Genomic DNA, 19,330 nt, shown 5'->3' on the forward strand with positions numbered 1-19,330 from the left:
TGGCCTAGGGGGAAAGAGGATCTCAATTCCCCCATGCCTGGCGGCAGAGGTGGGTTTTAAGTTGTTTATGAAAGGCAAGGAGGGTGGGGGCAGTTCTAATCTCTGGGGGGAGTGGGTTCCAGAGGGCTGGGGCCGCCACAGAGAAGGCTCTTCCCCTGGGTCCCGCCAGGCGACATTGCTTAGTTGACGGGACCCGGAGAAGATCCACTCTGTGGGACCTAACTGGTCGCTGGGATTCATGCAGCAGAAGGCGGTCCCTGAGGTAATCTGGTCCGGTGCCATGAAGGGCTTTATAGGTCATAACCAACACTTTGAATTGTGACCGGAAACTGATCGGCAACCAATGCAGACTGCGGAGTGTTGGTGTAACATGGGCATATTTGGGGAAGCCCATGATTGCTCTCGCAGCTGCATTCTGCACGATCTGGGATCGGCACACATAATTCGCCGCTACATCACGCAGCCCTAGGTGCTTGGGAAGCGCCCGACTGGTGATGAAATACGAAATCCAGCATAGTGATCTCGTTTGCTGTGTTGTATTGATAATAATAATAATAATAATAATAATAATAATTTGAGAAGCACTGATATACAGTAACTCAGCGGTCCCCAATTCCATGACATGCCAACAATCAGGCTGTGTAAACAAGCAAAGTCCCATCATTGGGATGCAGGCAGCATGCGAAACCATACCCTCTCTGGACCACGGAAAAACCTCTCTCCAGAGAACCGGTCCATGGAGCCCACAAGGTTGAGGGACGCTGCAGTAGGTTGCTCTGACAGTGTTGGTGAGGGTGTGGTTTTCTCCATAAGTAAACCACACCCTCACCTTGATTAGGGTATTGTTTTCTGTGTGATTGTCTGGTGTTAATCCCTGGATATCTGGGCGTTGGCTGCTACAGAGGATGTGTTCTGAACTTTTCGGTTTCCTTCTTAGCGTCTTTAGTTGCTTGAAGTATATATAAAGATGGTTTCTATCTGTGTGTGACAATGATTGATTTATCCGAATGCCAAGTTCCCGGAAATGGAGCTACCTTTGAAGAGTGTTCGGAAACTTCAGATCGTGCAGAATGCAGCTGCAAGAGCAATCATGGGCTTCCCTAGGTATGCCCATGTCACACCAACACTTCGCAGTCTGTATTGGTTGCCGATCAGTTTCCGGTTACAATTCAAAGTGTTGGTTATGACCTATAAAGCCCTTCATGGCACCGGACCTGAATATCTGCGAGATCGCCTTCTGACACATGAATCCCAGCGACCAGTTAGGTCCCACAGAGTTGGCCTTCTCCGGGTCCCGACGACTATACAATGTCATTTGGCAGGACCCAGGGGAAGAGCCTTCTCTGTGGCGGCCCTGACCCTCTGGAATCAGCTCCCCCCAGAGATTAGAATTGCCCCCACCCTCCTTGCCTTTCGTAAGCTCCTCAAAACCCACCTCTGTCGTCAGGCATGAGGGAATTGAGATATTAATTCCCCCCAGGCCTATACAATTTATGCATGGTATATTTGTGTATATGTTTGGTTTTTAATAAGAGTTTTTAGTTATTTTAAATATTAGATTTGTTATATGTTGTTTTATTACTATTTTTAGCCGCCCCAAGTCTACGGAGAGGAGCGGCATACAAATAAAATAAATAAATAAATAAATTAATTAATTAATTAATTCCCGAGTGATTTTGGATTTGGATTCCAGGGATTCCTAGAAGTGAACTTACTCTAAGAACTGCAGAAAAATCAATTGCTGCCAACCTGCCTTCTATTGAGGACCTGCATACTGCACGAGTCAAAAAGAGGGCGGGGAAAATATTTACTGATCCTTCGCATCCTGGACATAAACTGTTTCAACTCCTACCCTCAAAACGTTGCTACGGAGCACAGCACACCAAGACAACTAGACACAAGAACAGTTTTTTCCCGAACGCCATCACTATGCTAAACAAATAATTCCCTCAACACTGTCAGACTATTTACTAAGTCTGTACTACCATTACTACTACTTTTTTCTCATCATTCCTATCACCTATTTCCTCCCACTTATGACTGTATGACTGTAACTTGTTGCTTGTATCCTTAAGTTTTTTATTAATATTGATTGTTTCTTCATTGCTTATTTGACCCCTATGACAATCATTAAATGTTGTACCGCACGATTCTCGGCAAATCTATATTTTCTTTTATGCACACTGAGAGCATATGCTCTCAGTGTGTCCAATCAAACTTGGCCAATAAAGAATTCTATTCTATTCTAGTACACTCAAAGATTCCCAAGTTGGGGAATCTTATTTCTTTTGTCATAGTTGCAAACATATTTTATATGTCTATGGAGTGGGCGGCATACAAATTTTAATAATAATAATAATAACAATAATAATAATAATAATAATAATAATAATAATTACATATTATGGTTCTTTTTTAAATTTAGGTATTTTCTTTTTTCTATATTCAATCTATTGATACCATTGTTCCAAAATCTCATAATAATCCAAATCTTTTTGGCCCCATAATTCTATTGTAAGTCAGTCCATTTCAGCACATTCATAGATTTTATTAATTATTATGCTTTTTGCAGGGATATCTGGGTTTTTTTCCAAAACAATACAAATACTATACTGGCTGCGGTGGTAATATGTAATGTTAAATATTTAATACTTTTGTTATGTTCTTTTTTGAATATTCCCATGAGGATGAACTCTGGTGTAAATTCTATTAGGTACTTTGGTTATTTCCTGCATCCATTTATGTATTTTAGGCCAAAATCTTTTTGCTTCAGGACACAACCAAAGTGCACAACCACAGTGCACTTTTTGATAAAGTTGCGCGGGTATCCATTTTTTTTTATAAAGCTGTATAAGAAACAGAAACATAGAAGACTGACGGCAGAAAAAGTCTGCCCTTATACTATTTCCTGTATTTTATCTTAGGATGGATATATGTTTATCCCAGGCATGTTTATTTTCAGTGACTGTGGATTTACCAACCACGTCTGCTGGAAGTTTGTTCCAAGGATCTACTAATCTTTCAGTAAAATAATATTTTCTCATGTTGCTTTTGATCTTTCCCCCAACTAACTTCAGATTGTGTCCCCTTGTTCTTGTGTTCACTTTCCTATTAAAAACACTTCCCTCCTGGACCTTTTTTAACCCTTTAATATATTTAAATGTTTCGATCATGTCCCCCCTTTTCCTTCTGTCCTCCAGACTATACAGATTGAGTTCATAGAAACATAGAAGTCTGACGGCAGAAAAAGACCTCATGGTCCATCTAGTCTGCCCTTGTTCATGAAGTCTTTCCTGATACGTTTTATGCTTAAGACCTTCCACCATTCTTGTAGCCCGTCTTTGGACCCGTTCAATTTTGTCAATATCTTTTTGTAGGTGAGGTCTCCAGAACTGAACACAGTATTCCAAATGTGGTCTCACCAGCGCTCTATATAAGGGGATCACAATCTCCCTCTTCCTGCTTGTTATACCTCTAGCTATGCAGCCAAGCATCCTACTTGCTTTTCCTACTGCCCGACCACACTGCTCGCCCATAAGGGCGTCTGTTTCCTTTTTTCTTGTGCTCTGGGTTGCTGCAGTGTTCATCTGAATAATGTTCTTATGGGAAGTTGGATTAATTTTGCATTGGAGCACTTCGCTAGTGCGGGTCTTATTTTCATAGACTTGTGTTTCTAATTTGCTGTGTTTCCTCTGCTGATGAGAATATCCAGGAAGGCTAGTACAGTATGTTGTTGTTTTCGTCTTCCCTTCTGAAGTTTAATCCTTTGAAGATGTTGTTGATTATTCCATGTATCTTCTCTAGTAGTTTCTTGTCCACATACCGGATCTATATTTTTTAGTTGTATGTACCGGAGTGTGATAGTTCCTGCTATGAGTCCTGAGAGTGGTAACCACATGAGTATTCCTCTGATGTGTTAGTATATTTGTCCATCAAACCTGTAGTAAAGTAGAGGTTGATGAGGTCCATGATTCTAGGTACGGTATTTCAATTTTAGGGAAATTAAAATTTTGGTGTGTTGGATATGTTGTGTAGTGTAGTTGTAGTAGATTGTTTCACTGCTTTTCACTACAGTTTCAACCAGCTTACTTTCTATAGAAGACCCATATATTGCACAGGTCAAAAGGAGCCATAAGAACATATAGAATAGAATAGAATAGAATAGAATAGAATAGAATTTTATTGGCCAAGTGTGATTGGACACACAAGGAATTTGTCTTGGTGCATATGCTCTCAGCGTACATAAAATAAAATATACATTTGTCAAGAATCATGTGGTACGACACTTAATGATTGTCATAGGGGTCAAATAAGCAATGAAGAAGCAATATTAATAAAAATCTTAGGATATAAGCAACAAGTTACGGCGCCATCTTGGATATCTATCTATAGACTTCTCACATCCTGGACGTAAACTGTTTCAACTCCTCTCCTCTGGATGGCGCTAAAGAGCATTCCATGCCAAAATAACTAGACACAGGGACAGTTTTTTCCCTTGTGTCATCACTCTGTTGAATACTTAATTCCTGAGGGTGTTTACTCATGTAGTATGGCTATAGTATTATTATCCTTATCTTCTTTATTATCCCCTCTTATTGCTATTGTTATTATGATTATTTGCTCTGTTGTTTTGCATGTACACAGAGAGCTTCTGCATTGAAACTCCTTGTATATCTAATCCTACTGTGCCAAGCAAAATATTATATATTCTGTATTCCATTCCATTCGCCAAAGTGGTGCAGTGGTTAGAGTGCAGTACTGCAGGCTACTGCTGCTGGCTGCTGGCTGCCTGCAATTTGGCAGTTTGAATCTGTGACTCTAAACTGTTTAGAAAGGGTTGTAAAAAGAAGTGGTATGTAAGTCTAAGTGCTATTGCTATTCCATTCCATTTTCTATACCCTGTTCTCTGTTGCGTTTTGCTCCGTTCCATTCCTTTTTCCCTGTTCCTTCTACCTCCTTGTCTTGTATTCCATTCCATTCTTTTATTTTATGTATATCAAGAACATATGCACAAATTCCTTGTGTGTCCAATCACACCTGGATAATAAAGAATTCTATTCTATTCTATTTCATTTCATTCCATTCCATATTTTCTATTCTACTCTATTCTATTCCTATTCTATTCCGTTCCATTCCATTCCAGGTTATGCTGGGCTAATGGCAATTAGCGCCCTATGAGTTCAGAATAATTTTCAAACACACGGCAAGAAAAATAAATCAATTTTATATGCAGAGTCTTGTAAAACAATTCCCAATTATTGCTCAGTAGTCTCAAGAGGTGACAAATTACTCACACCCAAAGTTTCTTTGATGCTGGAGCGTGTGCCAAAACAAAGTTACGAAGCTTTAAAGCCAAAGTTCTTACACGCCAAATTCCTCACAGGCTTCTGCACTGAAGTATGGCAAAGTTCACCAAAGTTCTTGAAAACAGAAACCAACCCCACACTGCTCAAATCTTCTTTTTTCTTCCAAACACTCACACAAACGGATAAACGTCCACGCCCCAGCAGTCCCAAACTCCCTTATTTATCGTAGTCTCTGTAATATAATTAACCTCTGAACAGCTGCACACCCTTATCTCCTTTGGCGCCTGTGCAACTGATCCCTTCTTCCCATAATCCTGCGCACACGGGGATCCAAGATTGGATCATCCATGATATCGTCCCTTTCAGAGTCTGATGACTCCCTAGCTGGAGAACTGGCTGGTGGGCTGGCTGCACCCATTCCCCTGGCTGCCTCTTCTTCCCCACTGTCTGCTTCTGCTTGTGAGCCAGTTTCACTGTCCGATTCAGCTGGCAAACAGACAGGTCTCCTATAAACCGGGAGCCACTGCTCATAGTCACTCATGCCCTCATCACCTCGAGGCTCGACTACTGTAACGCTCTCTATATGGGGCTACCTTTGAAAAGTGTTCGGAAACTTCAGATCGTGCAGAATGCAGCTGCGAGAGCAATCGTGGGCTTTCCCAAATATGCCCATGTTACACCAACACTCCGCAATCTGCATTGGTTGCCGATCAGTTTCCGGTCACAATTCAAAGTGTTGGTTATGACCTATAAAGCCCTTCATGGCACTGGACCAGATTATCTCAGGGACCGCCTTCTGCTGCACGAATCCCAGCGACCAGTTAGGTCCCACAAAGTGGGTCTTCTCCAGGTCCCATCAACTAAACAATGTCGCTTGGCGGGACCCAGGGGAAGAGCCTTCTCTGTGGCGGCCCTGGCCCTCTGGAACCAACTCCCCCCAGAGATTAAAATTGCCCCCACCCTCCTTGCCTTTCGTAAGCTGCTTAAAACCCACCTCTGCCGCCAGGCATGGGGGAACTGAGATACTCTTTCCCCCTAGGCCTTTACAATTTTATGCATGGTATGTCTGTATGTATGTTTGGTTTTATAACAAGGGTCTTTAACTGTTTTAGTATTGGATTATTATTATATGCTGTCTTATTGCTGTTGTTAGCCGCCCCGAGTCTGCGGAGAGGGGCGGCATACAAATCAAATCAAACAAACAAACAAACAAACAAACAAACAAATAAACAAACAGGACTCCTGTAAATCCACATCAAAATCCCCAGCTGCAGGAGCTGGCCTAGAGCCAACTACAACATTCCATATATTCTATTCCATTCCATTCCATTCCATTCCATATATTCTGTTCTGTTCCCTTCCATTCCACTTGACTTCTAATGAGTGTAAAGAGTTCTCTGACAGCAAACCATAATTTCCCCTTCTTTTTTTAGGTCTTTGGGGGGTTTTTTTGGAGGCCTTGTAGTTGACATAATATTTCCTCCTTTCTCTGAGATGTCCAAGCTATTTTGCAAGTTCTTTGGCTATTTTTATGGTGGAGTCCCTGGTAACAATACAATTTCACAAAAGAGGTATTTTTAGGGGCACAGGAAATGAATGACTGCTTTTGATCTTCCACTGTTCCTTTTTTTGCAATTCTCCCATTCATGATTAGGTTCTCTTGGTTGTTTGGTTTCAGTATTGAATTGGTGTTTCCGGTCTTCTTTGTCTTTCAATAATTTTATTTATTTTATTTATTCGATTTTTATGCCGCCCTTCTCCTTATCCACTGTTCTGTCGGGCTCTCTGGTAGACTCCTCCCCAAAATTCACAGGTACAAATTTTAGACACACACACGTTTGAAAATTCAAAACAATGTTCTTTATAATGAAAATTCACTTAAACCAAGCCCTCTTTTGGTATAGCAGAGAGCACTTATCTCCAAACAAACAAGTAATTTGTACAAGTCCCTTATCAGTTCTGTGATACTTAGCTTGCAGCTGTGAGGCAATTCACAGTCCTTCTTCTTTCACAAAGTGAAACACACTTTGCTCTGGTTTAGTTTCAAAGCGGGGGAAAATCAGCACACAAAAGGTCAAAGTCAGTAAAGCAGGCACGAAACACAACGATCAGATAATCCTCCACAATGGCCAAACCCACAGGCTGCTATTTATAGCAGCCTCACTAATCACCACAGCCCCACCCAACCACAGGTGGCCTCATTTTCTTTGATAATAATCTCTCAGTTGTTGCTGCCTATGCATCGCTCTCCGCATACGTGGCTGTATCATTAACTCTTGTTCTGAATCCAAGGAGGAGCTAGATAATTGATCTCCTTCTGAGCTGTCTGCCACACTCTCCTCCTCCTCCCTGTCACTCATGTCTTCTTGGTCAGAGGAGCCTTCATCAGCAGATTCCACCGGGGGCAAAGCAGGCTTGCAGCATGTGGATGTCTCCCCCACATCCACAGTCCTTGGGGCAGGAGCTGGGCCAGAGCTAACCACAACAGACTCTGGGCGGCTTACGAGATGTTAGCAATAGCACTTTTTAACAAAGCCAGCCTATGGCCCCCATAATCCAGGTCCTCATTTTACCCACCTCGGAAGGATGGAAGGCTGAGTCAACCTTGAGCCGGTGATGAGATTTGAACCATTGACCTACAGATCTACAGTCAGCTTCAGTGGTCTGCAGTACAGCACTCTATCTGCTGCGCCATCCCGGCTCTTTGGGTTTTTGGTACATACAGGTAATCCTTGACTTATGATCACAATTGACCCCAAAATGTATGTTGCTAAGTCAGAACTGTTTTGTCTCGTTTTATGACTTTTCTTGCCACATTTGTTAAGTGAATCACTGCAGTTGTGAAGTTAGCGACATGGTTGTTAAGTGAGTCTGGCTTCCCCCATTGACTTTGCTTGTTAGAAGGTCACAAAAGGTGATCGACCACATGACCCTGGGACACTGCAGCCAGGGGTGGGTTCCTCCAGGTTTGGGCTGGTTCACCTGAAGCAGTAGCGACCCTCTGGTGATGTCACGAAGACATCACTGAACTGGATTGGTCACTGCTGGTCCATGAGCGCCGCAGAAGGGATATATTTACAAGTAAAGTTTTTTCAAATACAATCAAAGTCTCTAAATGTCTTTGCTGGAATGAGCAGAGAGAGTCTTATCAGCTGGCTAGAGTCCCAGAGAGAGGGAGATAAGCACAATAATAATTACCCAGCTGTAATAGTGTTCAGAAGCAGAGAGGTACAGAAATTTGTACCGGGAGTCACTGCTCACAGTCACTCATGCCCTCCTCACCTCGAGGTTCGACTACTGTAATGCTCTCTACATGGGGCTACCTTTGAAGAGTGTTCGGAAACTTCTGATTGTGCAGAATGCAGCTGCGAGAGCAATCATGGGCTTCCCTAGGTATGCCCATGTTACACCAACACTCCGCAGTCGGCATTGGTTGCCGATCAGTTTCCGGTCACAATTCAAAGTGTTGGTTATGACTTATAAAGCCCTTCATGGCACCGGACCAGATTATCTCAGGGACCGCCTTCTGCTGCACGAATCCCAGCGACTAGTTAGGTCCCACAGAGTTGGTCTTCTCCAGGTCCCGTCAACTAAGCAATATCGTCTGGTGGGCCCCAGGGGAAGAGCCTTCTCTGTGGTGGGTCAGACCCTCTGCAATCAGCTCCCTCCAGAGATTAGAACTGCCCCCACCCTCCTTGCCTTTCGTAAACTCCTTAAAACCCACCTCTGTCGTCAAGCGTGGGGGAACTGAAACATCTCCCCCTGCCTATGTAGTTTTTGTGCATGATATGACTGTATGCATGTTTTTATATACAGTCATACCTCGTCTTACGAACCTAATTGGTTCCAGGGGGAGGTTCATAAGACGAAAGGTTCGTAAGACGAAACATTGTTTCCCATAGGAAATCCGTGCAACCAAAAAAACCCCCCGCAAAAAAAAACGCTGCCGCCCGGCTATCACCTTTTAAAACAGCCTGGGGGCTTCTCAGCGACCTCCCCAACGCCGAACGCCAAACCCGAACTTCCGGGTTCGCCATTCGGGAGTCCGCCGAGAAGCCCCCAGGCTGTTTTAAAAGGTGACAGCCGGGCGGCGGGGCTTCCCAGCAGCCTCCGAACGCCGAACGCGGAAGTTTGGGTTTGGCGTTCGGCTTTGGGAGACGGCTGGGAAGCCACGCGGCTGTTTTAAATGGTCACAGCCGGGCTGGGGGGGTTGCTGGGAAGCCCCCCAGCCCGGCTGTGACCTTTTAAAACAGCCGCGCGGCTTCCCAGCTGTCTCCCAAAGCCGAACGCCAAACCCGAACTTCCGCGTTCTGCTTCGGGAGACAGCTGGGAAGCCGCGCGGCTGTTTTAAAAGGTGACAGCCGGGCTGGGGGGCTTCCCAGCAACCTCCCGAACCGAACTCGGGATTCAGAAAAATTTTGCCTCTTCTTACGAACTTTTTTCGAGTTACGAACCGGCGTTCGGGAGGCTGCTGGGAAGCCCCGCTGCCCAGCTGTCACCTTTTAAAACAGCCGGGGGGCTTCCCAGCAGCCTCCCGAACGCCGGTTCGTAACTCGAAAAAAGTTCGTAAGAAGAGGCAAAATTTTTCTGAACCCCGGGTTCGTATCACGAGTTGTACCACTGTATTGGGGTTCCTTGTACTGTATTATTGTTATTTTAGATTCTAACTATTAGATTTGTCATTATATATTGTTTTTATCACTGTTGTAAGCCGCCCCGAGTCTACGGAGAGGGGCAGCATACAAATCTAATTATTATTATTATTATTATTAATAATAATAATAATAATAATAATAATCATCATCATCTTGATGTCCAGAGATCTTCTGAAAGCCAAGAATGTCTGTTTAAACACAAGCCGAATTACCACAAACTAGAAGTCAGAATGAAATGCCTTGTTCTCTGCAAAGAGGTATGACGTACCTCATGCTTAAATAGTGTGAGGGCATGACCCAATGGCCAGTAGAGCTACTCGTGCAGAAATCTCCTCCTAGTCAGCCACTCATGTCTCCTAAATGCCCTGCGTACTCTTGCATCCAGAAGAGACTCCTCCTCTTTTCCTGAGTCACTCTTCTCAGGAAGTGAAGAGGGCCCTGATTGTTGTTTCACCTCTGACACCACATCCCCTTCACTGTCAGTCTCAGCTGCCAGGAACACAAGATGCCTGTGTCCACTGCCTCTACGTATTTGTATTTATATTTATTAGATTTGTATGCCGCCCCTCTCCGAAGACTCGGGGCGTCTAACAACAATATAAAAAGACAATGTAAACAAATTTAATATTAAAACAATCTAAAAAAACCCAATTTAAAGAACCACTCATACATACAAGCATACCATGTATAAATTCTATAAGCCTAGGGGGAAGGGAAATTTCAATTCCCCCATGCCTGACGACAGAGGTGGGTTTTAAGGAGCTTGTGAAAGGCAAGGAGGGTGGGGGCAACTCTGATATCTGGGGGGAGCTGGTTCCAGAGGGCCGGGGCTGCCACAGAGAAGGCTCTTCCCCTGGGTCCTGCCAAACGACATTGCTTAGTCGACGGGACCCGGAGAAGGCCAACTCTGTGGGACCTAACCGGTCACTGGGATTCATGTGGCAGAAGGCGGTCCCGGAGATATTCTGGTCCGATGCCATGAAGGGCTTTATAGATCATAACCAACACTTTGAATTATGACCGGAAATTGAATCGGCAACCAATGCAGACTGTGGAGTGTTGGTGTGACATGGGCACATTTAGGGAAGCCCATGATTGCTCTCGCAGCTGCATTCTGCACGATCTGAAGTTTCCGACCACTTTTCAAAGGTAGCCCCACGTAGAGAGCATTACAGTAGTCGGACCTCAAGGTGATGAGGGCATGAGTGACTGTGAGCAGTGAGTCCCGGTCCAAATAGGGCCGCAACTACGTCCTCTGAGTCCATGACTAATCTCACCAGACGTGAGCAAACCACAACAGTTGCCTCGCTCTTTTGAACCAGAAAATGTTAGATGGGGAATTCTGCTGGGAAATAGCCATTAAAGTTTTCAGCTCCTGCATCCCTGTGGCTCCATATATTCATTTTTTTATTCCAGAAAAGCTGGTGGCTGTTGTTGTTTTCAGAACTGTGCCCAGAGATACTCAGTAGTTGAATTATTCTGGGTTTGGAATACATCTTGATCACCAAAAGCCAGCTAGAGCGCTTTAAAATGTGGAGCGAATTAAGGAAATCCTGATTTTTACATCGAGGAGACTGTAATGCATGCTCAATTCTTCTTCTTTTTTTTTCTTTTCTTTTTTCCCCCCTTCTCTTTCTTTTCCCCTCTTCTTCTTAACCATTTGTTTTTAATTATAGTTGTCTGCTTCTCGAGTTAAGAAAAAGGACCACCTAGGAGATGAAGTTCCAACACTTCTTGTGTGTAATCAATAGGATGTTTTTAGACTTCCTGGCTTTATATTTCTGTTCCGTCCCGTTGCTTCTGCTCTGCGTGCACAGAGTAAGGGGCGTGCATAAGTGCACTGGTGTGCCTTTCGTCCCCTGTCCAATTGTCTTTCCTTTCTCTCACTTATCATATATACAGTGATACTTCATCTTACAGACGCCTCATCATACAAACTTTTCGAGATACAAACCCGGGGTTTAAGATTTTTTTGCCTCTTCTTACAAACTATTTTCACCTTACAAACCCACCACCGCCACTGGGATGCCCCGCCTCTGGACTCCCGTTGCCAGCAAAGCACCCGTTTTTGCTCTGCTGGGATTCCCCTGAGGCTCCCCTCCATGGGAAACCCCACCCTCAGACTCCTGTTGCCAGCGAAGTGCTTGTTTTTGCGATGCTGGGATTTCTCTGCTGGGATTCCCCTGCAGCATCGCAAAAACACAGAAGTTCGAAGGTGGGGTTTCCTATGGAGGGGAGCCTCAGAGGAATCCCAGCAGCACAAAAATGGGCGCTTCAGCTGGCAAAAGGGGTGAATTTTGGGCTTGCACGCATTAATCGCTTTTCCATTGATTCCTATGGGAAACATTGTTTCGTCTTACAAACTTTTCACCTTAAGAACCTCGTCCCGGAACCAATTAAGTTTGTAAGACAAGGTATCACTGTATTTTCTTTCTTTCATATATCCTCTCCTCTAAGTTCACTTTACCCTTATATATATTACTACATGTCTATTTTTCTTCCTATGTATTTGTGTATTGGACAAATGAATGAATGAATGAATGAATGAATGAATGAATGAATGAATGAATGAATGAATAAATAAATTTAAGTGCAAGAGTAGAAGAATAATCCTTAACGATTCCACTCAAATGGGGTTTGCATGATCAGATACTCCTATGAATTATTTTTAACCATCTTGCTAGGTTTATTGGCGTTACACCAGGTGAGTTCGCGTGGTCTCTCCATGACTTGCAATAAATAATATCTACAGGGCTCATCAGACCAAAAGATGCATTTTTTCCCCCTAATGGTGTTGCTGTGCTCTGCAGCAACTCCAGGTGCCTGAACATTTCTGGAAAGGCAGGACAAAATAAAACCCGGCACCGTTTGAGCTTTGATATCCTCTCTTACAGTTTGGGGCAATATTTCTCAACTGACCATGGCAATTTTTACTATGTATGGACTTCAATTCCTAGGATTCCCCTTGTCAACATTTTGTAACATTGCAAAAAAAATTTTTTTCCATTTTTTAAAAAAAATTCTCCATCGCTCCATTTAATAATAATAATAATAATAATAATAATAATAATAATAATTTATTTGATTTGTATGCCGCCCCTCTCCGAGGACTTGGAGCGGCTCACAACAGCAATATTAATACAAATCCAATATAAAACTATATTAAAAATCCATTATTATTAAAAACTAGCAATTCTAAAACAGTCACACCAATCTCATATGCTTAAGTCAGAAAGGTGGGGGAGACGTTTATTCCCCCATGCTTGGCGGCATAGATGGGTCTTCAACATCTTGCGGAAGGCAAGGAGGGTGGGGGCAATTTGAATCTCAGGGGGGAGTTGATTCCAGAGGGCCGGGATCGCCACAGAGAAGGCTCTTCCCCTAGGTCCTGCCAGACGACGTTGTTTAGTTGATGGGACCCGGAGAAGGCCATTCTGTGGGATCTAATCGGCCGCTGGGATTCGTGCAGCAGTAGACGGTCCCATAGGTATTCTGGTCCGAGGCCATGTAGGACTTTATAGGTCATTATCAACACTTTGAATTGTGACCGGAAACCGATCAGCAGCCAGTGCAAGTCGCGGAGTGTTGACGAGACATGGGCGTACCTAGGGAGGCCCATGATAGCTTGCATTCTGTACGATCTGAAGTTTCCGAACACTTTTCAGAGTTAGCCCCATGTAGAGAGCGTTGCAGTAGTCAAACCTCGAGGTGATGAGGGCATGCGTGACTGTGAGCAATGACTCCCTGTCCAAATAGGGGCGCAACTGGTACACCAGGCGAACCTGGGCAAACGCTCTCCTCTCCACAGCTGAAAGATTATGTTCTAATGTTAGCTGTGGATCGAGGAGGACGCCCAAGTTGCGGACCCTCTCTGAGGGGGTCAATATTTCCCCCCGCAGAGAGGAAAGATGGAATTGTCCTTGGAAGGCAGAACCCACAGCCACTCCGTCTTGTCAAGATTATGAATCAATATATCTTAAAGTATTGCAGTGAAGTACATAGTTATATATTTTAGTCAATCATTCATAAATTCTTTATATATAACACTTTATTCCAGGTATATTTGACATTGCAAAAATTTTAAAGACGCTTGAAGGATAACCACTCTCAGTTAAATAAGGCAACTGGCAGTTGGAACAGAGGTCTTTTCAGGTGGGGAGGGGGAGTAGGACGTCAATGTGTCCAAATAAAAGTCCCATTTTTGTTGCTGGCTTCTCACTTAGAAACAGATTACAGGCACAATGCAAAAATAATATTAATTAAAAATTCCAATCTTTAAGGCTCTTTCCAAAACCAACAGGCATACCAAATGTAGGGAAACCTGAGGATGAAGAGGAAGCCAGCATGCTATTATATTATACTACATTTATATCTCATGTGTGTTAATATAATACTGTATAAGAAATACTAATGATCTGATGGTCATTTCAAAAAACTCCTTTCTTAGCAAGCACCTAGAAGACAAGAGAAACATATGTGCCAAGTTTCAAATTTGTAGGCTTTATGTTCTGGAGATTTCGCAAGTGATGGGATCTTGTGTAGTGTCCAAAATAGAGAAGAAGGGTTTCTTTACTGTTTTGATCAAAGAAAAACAAATACAAATAACTTTATTTCTACTTGTGCTCGAGGTGGGAAAAAATGAAACTTTGATTTTGGGTTTTACCGATTAGATAGATTTGTTGTTAGAGAAATGGCTAGTTTAAACTGGTATAAAGTAAAAAGTTTGATTTGATGCTATTCCACTGCACCGAAAGGAGTCGGAAGTCAATGTGTTAGTTAGTTAGTTAGTTAGTTAGTTAGTTAGTTAGTTAGTTAGTTAGTTAGTTAGTTAGTTAGCTAGCTAGCTAGTTAGCTAGCTAGTTAGTTAGTTAGTTAGTTAGTTAGACGTCCTACTCCCCCTCCCCACCTGAAAAGACCTCTGTTCCAACTGCCAGTTGCCTTATATTAACATTCTTTGATGCTAAGGAGTTAGAAACATAGAAACATAGAAGTCTGACGGCAGAAAAAGACCTCATGGTCCATCTAGTCTGCCCTTATACTATTTTCAGTATTTTATCTTACAATGGATATATGTTTATCCCAGGCATGTTTAAATTCAGTTACTGTGGATTTACCAACCACGTCTGCTGGACGTTTGTTCCAAGGATCTACTACTCTTTCAGTAAAATAATATTTTCTCATGTTGCTTTTGATCTTTCCCCCAACTAATGTAGAGTTACACATCTACATAAATCTTCAAGCTTTAAGTGTCACTGATGGTAACTGCTCATTAGTTTTCAAGCTTTAATTGTCACTTTATCAGATAGTTTTGTAGTGAAGCACAGGTATCCAGTTAGATGTGTGTGTGTGTGTGTGTGTGTGTTTGTAATGGTTCCTGGAAGAAGTAGTTGAATCTTATTCTCATAAGGCTCTGCTTTAAGCGTAGAAGAATAACCAGACCACCCTGAAATGGATCTCCAGAGGGTTTGAACCTCAGACTGCCCATCAAGTACATCTAGCAGTATGGAAGCCTATTGAGGTCATGGAGGGATGATATATCATTATCCCACGAGTAGACGGACTGGGAATGAACAAAAACACCCTCGCATGAGTATACTTGAGCTTCAGGATAGCTCTCAAGTGGATTTCTGTTGTGTGCTCGCTCTGACCTTTTGCGGTGGTTTGGATTGCACAAAGTGGGTGGCAAACAACAAGGGAAGAAACAACTTCAGGCACCAGCATTTTCCTGATCTCTACTTACTGTGAGCACTATTAGCAGCAAGTAATGGTGTTTATAGCAGGAAAGATCCTGACATGACTTTGGACAACAATTTTCAAAATAACTAAGGATTCTTTGCAGATTTACACGAAGTAGGTCGATTTCTGGTTAAAATAAAAAATAATAAAAAATACAGGACTTGTGAAGGCAAACTTGGAAATTATTTATTTATTATTTATTAGATTTGTATGCCGCCCCTCTCCGTAGACTCAGGGTGGCTTACAGCAATGATAAAAACAATATATAATGACAAATCTAATAGTTAGACTCCAAAATAACAATACTACATTTAAAAAGTCTAAAAAACAAGAAACCCCAATACTGTATATAAAAAACATACATACAGTCATATCATACACAGAAAACTACATAGGCAGGGGGAGATGTTTCAGTTCCCCCACGCTTGACGACAGAGGTGGGTTTTAAGGAGTTTACGAAAGGCAAGGAGGGTGGGGGCAGTTCCAATCTCTGGAGGGAGCTGATTCCAGAGGGTCGGAGCCACCACAGAGAAGGCTCTTCCTCTGGGTCCCGCCAAACGACATTGTTTAGTTGACGGGACCCGGAGGAGACCAACTCTGTGGGACCTAACCGGTTGCTGGGATTCGTGCGGCAGAAGGCAGTCTCGTAGATACCCTGGTCCGGTGCCATGAAGGGCTTTATAGGTGATGATCAACACTTTGAATTGTGACCGGAAACTGATCGGCAACCAATGCAGACTGCGGAGTGTTGGAGTAACACGGGCATATTTAGGAAAGCCCATGATTGCTCTCGCAGCTGCATTCTGCACGATCTGAAGTTTCCGAACACTCTTCAAACGTAGCCCCATGTAGAGAGCGTTACAGATGTTAGGTGACCATTTTAGGTCTTGAGATATGATAGAACCTAGAAATTTGAAGGTCTCTACTGTTGATACTGTGCTGTCTAGTATTGTGAGTAGGCTTTCCTGAATCCTGGGGAGAGCGAAAATGGCCGAAAAGAAGGCCGAAAATCAGTAGAGCCGACATAAGACAACACCTCACATGCCCTCAGATATGACTCCGCGCGGCACAGGTTCTCCATCACTGGTATACAAGAAAACATCTAAGTTCAAGAGAGCCCACAGCTCAGAATATCCCATTCTGTAGGTCTTCGGCCTAGTTTCCACGGCGACTCCATTTTACATTTACTTTAAGCACGGTCAGAGTGATATTGAACAAGTTGTTATTCTTTGTATCTCCTTTATCAATTCACTGTGTCTCACGGATGATGGAATTTGTCCAAACTCAACAGGAATCAGCTCTAATAAATGTTGTACATACTCCTGATCAGTTGGAGGATGATGAAGATATTGAGGACTCAGATTCAGATAGTGTTTATGAAGTAGTGGGGGGGCCCTGGGTTACAGGTAGTAGAACAGGTGGGAGGCCAGCCACAGGATGGGGCTATGAGTTCAGGATCTAGCGAGGGAGAATCAGACGCTCGCTGGGTTAACCCTAAATTCAGAAGGGTCCAGAAACGTAGAGAGCAGAGATCTGGAAGAAGATATTAAGGAGAGGAATGGGTTAAATATTGAAGTGATATATTTGGCACGACAGGGGGTCAGGGGAGAAGAAGGGTGGAGTTTCAACCTTGCCGAAAAGAATAATGGATGTGTTTTTGCCACGCTAAAGTAAGCCAAAGTATTTCGTATTGTATTTAGTCAGTGCTGCTGTGAAAGCATTCTGCCCTCCCCCGGTGGGTCGCCCTCTAGGGAGGCACAGCATGCCATGATTGTCACATCAGAATGAAATGACAGAGAGAAAGTTTTCTCGATGGGAGGACGACCTTGAATGCATCAAGATCTCTCCTATTCATTGTGTTTTACTTCTCTGACATGTGGTACAGAATAACCAATTCGCGAACGCCACATACATTAAGCCATCCTCCAACTATTATTCACTTTTGCACCATAAAAGGCAAACTTCTCCTGACTTCCCTATAGATAATTAACGGAAGCTACATTCTTGGCTTTTTCCTAGATTGTATGTTTACTGGTGATTAACAAAGGAATGTGTAAGGCATATATTTCCTTATCATGATTCTGCAGGATGCTTGCTCAGCCTGGACTTTGCTGCCTGCCTTTCCATAGAGGAAGAATAAAGGTGTTATTCAGCACATAATTTAGGCTTAAAACATCACTCTCCAGCAATATTTTATTCCCAAATTTCAGTGCTTAAAAACCTATGATTACAACACTGCTGTTTTTCAAAGTTAGGTGGTTAGGAAAATAAATCTTGTTTAAGTGAAGCAGGAAAAGGAATGTGAGAAATGCGGCTAAGAGAGAGATAATGGACCGAGTGCTGTATGGAATGCGTTTGAAGTACAGGAGAGCAGAGAAATAAATGGAGTTGCTTTATTCATGAAATGATGCATTTAATAAGAGTTATTTGTAATTACTAAATTTCTACCAGAAACCAGAACAATAAACATGTTTCTTTTTGTTTTCAGCGCAGAGTTAAAACTTTTGGATGAAGCTTCGGTGTCCGTCTGCAAGTCTTTAGGTATGAAGCTGCAGTCAGCTGAGCCCTTCTTTTCCATGGCTGGTTGTTCTTTCCGTGCTGTGCATACTCTCCTTTGCTTTCCTAACAAATCGCTCTTCTCCTCTACAACCCTTTGTGTTTGCGATGCCTTTAATATCTCCCATCTGTGGCCTATGCGCAAGATTTTTTTTTAAAAAAACACCAAACACTTCGTTTTAAGGGCTTGAAGTAGTCATATTGTACCCGCATGTGCTATTTGAGCCAAAGGTTTTCACAAGTTTTTGCTTTGTATTGCATGCTATCACAGGAAGTGGCTTGGGTGCAATTATATGAAGTTCTAGGGGAACAGGTTGTTTTTCTTCTCCCTCTTAAAAAAAAAAGAAAGAATTTTCTTGCATTTCTTCAGAAGATAAGGCCCATAGGAGGTGAAAGTCTGTGGAGAGGGATAGCATACAAAATAAATAAATAAATAAATAAACAAACAAACAAACAAACAAACATAATATGTAGATAATATATAATTTAATATATAGAGCGCTGGTGAGACCACATTTGGAGTACTGTGTTCAGTTCTGGAGACCTCACCTACAAAAAGATATTGACAAAATTGAACGGGTCCAAAGACGGGCTACAAGAATGGTGGAAGGTCTTAAGCATAAAACGTATCAGGAAAGACTTCATGAACTCAATCTGTATAGTCTGGAGGACAGAAGGAAAAGGGGGGACATGATCGAAACATTTAAATATGTTAAAGGGTTAAATAAGGTTCAGGAGGGAAGTGTTGTTAATAGGAAAGTGAACACAAGAACAAGGGGACACAATCTGAAGTTAGTTGGGGGAAAGATCAAAAGCAACATGAGAAAATATTATTTTACCGAAAGAGTAGTAGATCCTTGGAACAAACTTCCAGCAGATGTGGTTGGTAAATCCACAGGAACTGAATTTAAGCATGCCTGGGATAAACATATATCCATTGTAAGATAAAATACAGGAAATAGTATAAGGGCAGCCTAGATGGACCATGAGGTCTTTTTCTGCCGTCAGACTTCAATGTTTCTATCTATCTATCTATCTATCTATCTATCTATCTATCTATCTATCTATCTATCTATC

General features: G+C 42.6%; 1 protein-coding gene across 1 annotated transcript in view; it reads left to right on the plus strand.

The window, feature by feature from the left end:
• DYM (dymeclin) overlaps window positions 1–19,330 on the plus strand; it is a 293,904-nt gene that overhangs the window by 44,439 nt on the left and 230,135 nt on the right. Inside the window, exon 4 of the mRNA XM_070736919.1 lies at window positions 18,186–18,238. Coding sequence (XP_070593020.1) covers window positions 18,186–18,238 — 53 coding nt within the window. The remainder of the gene's footprint in view (window positions 1–18,185; window positions 18,239–19,330) is intronic.

This window comes from Erythrolamprus reginae, chromosome 2, assembly GCF_031021105.1.
Source record: "Erythrolamprus reginae isolate rEryReg1 chromosome 2, rEryReg1.hap1, whole genome shotgun sequence".
In the NCBI taxonomy this organism is placed as follows: domain Eukaryota; kingdom Metazoa; phylum Chordata; class Lepidosauria; order Squamata; family Dipsadidae; genus Erythrolamprus; species Erythrolamprus reginae.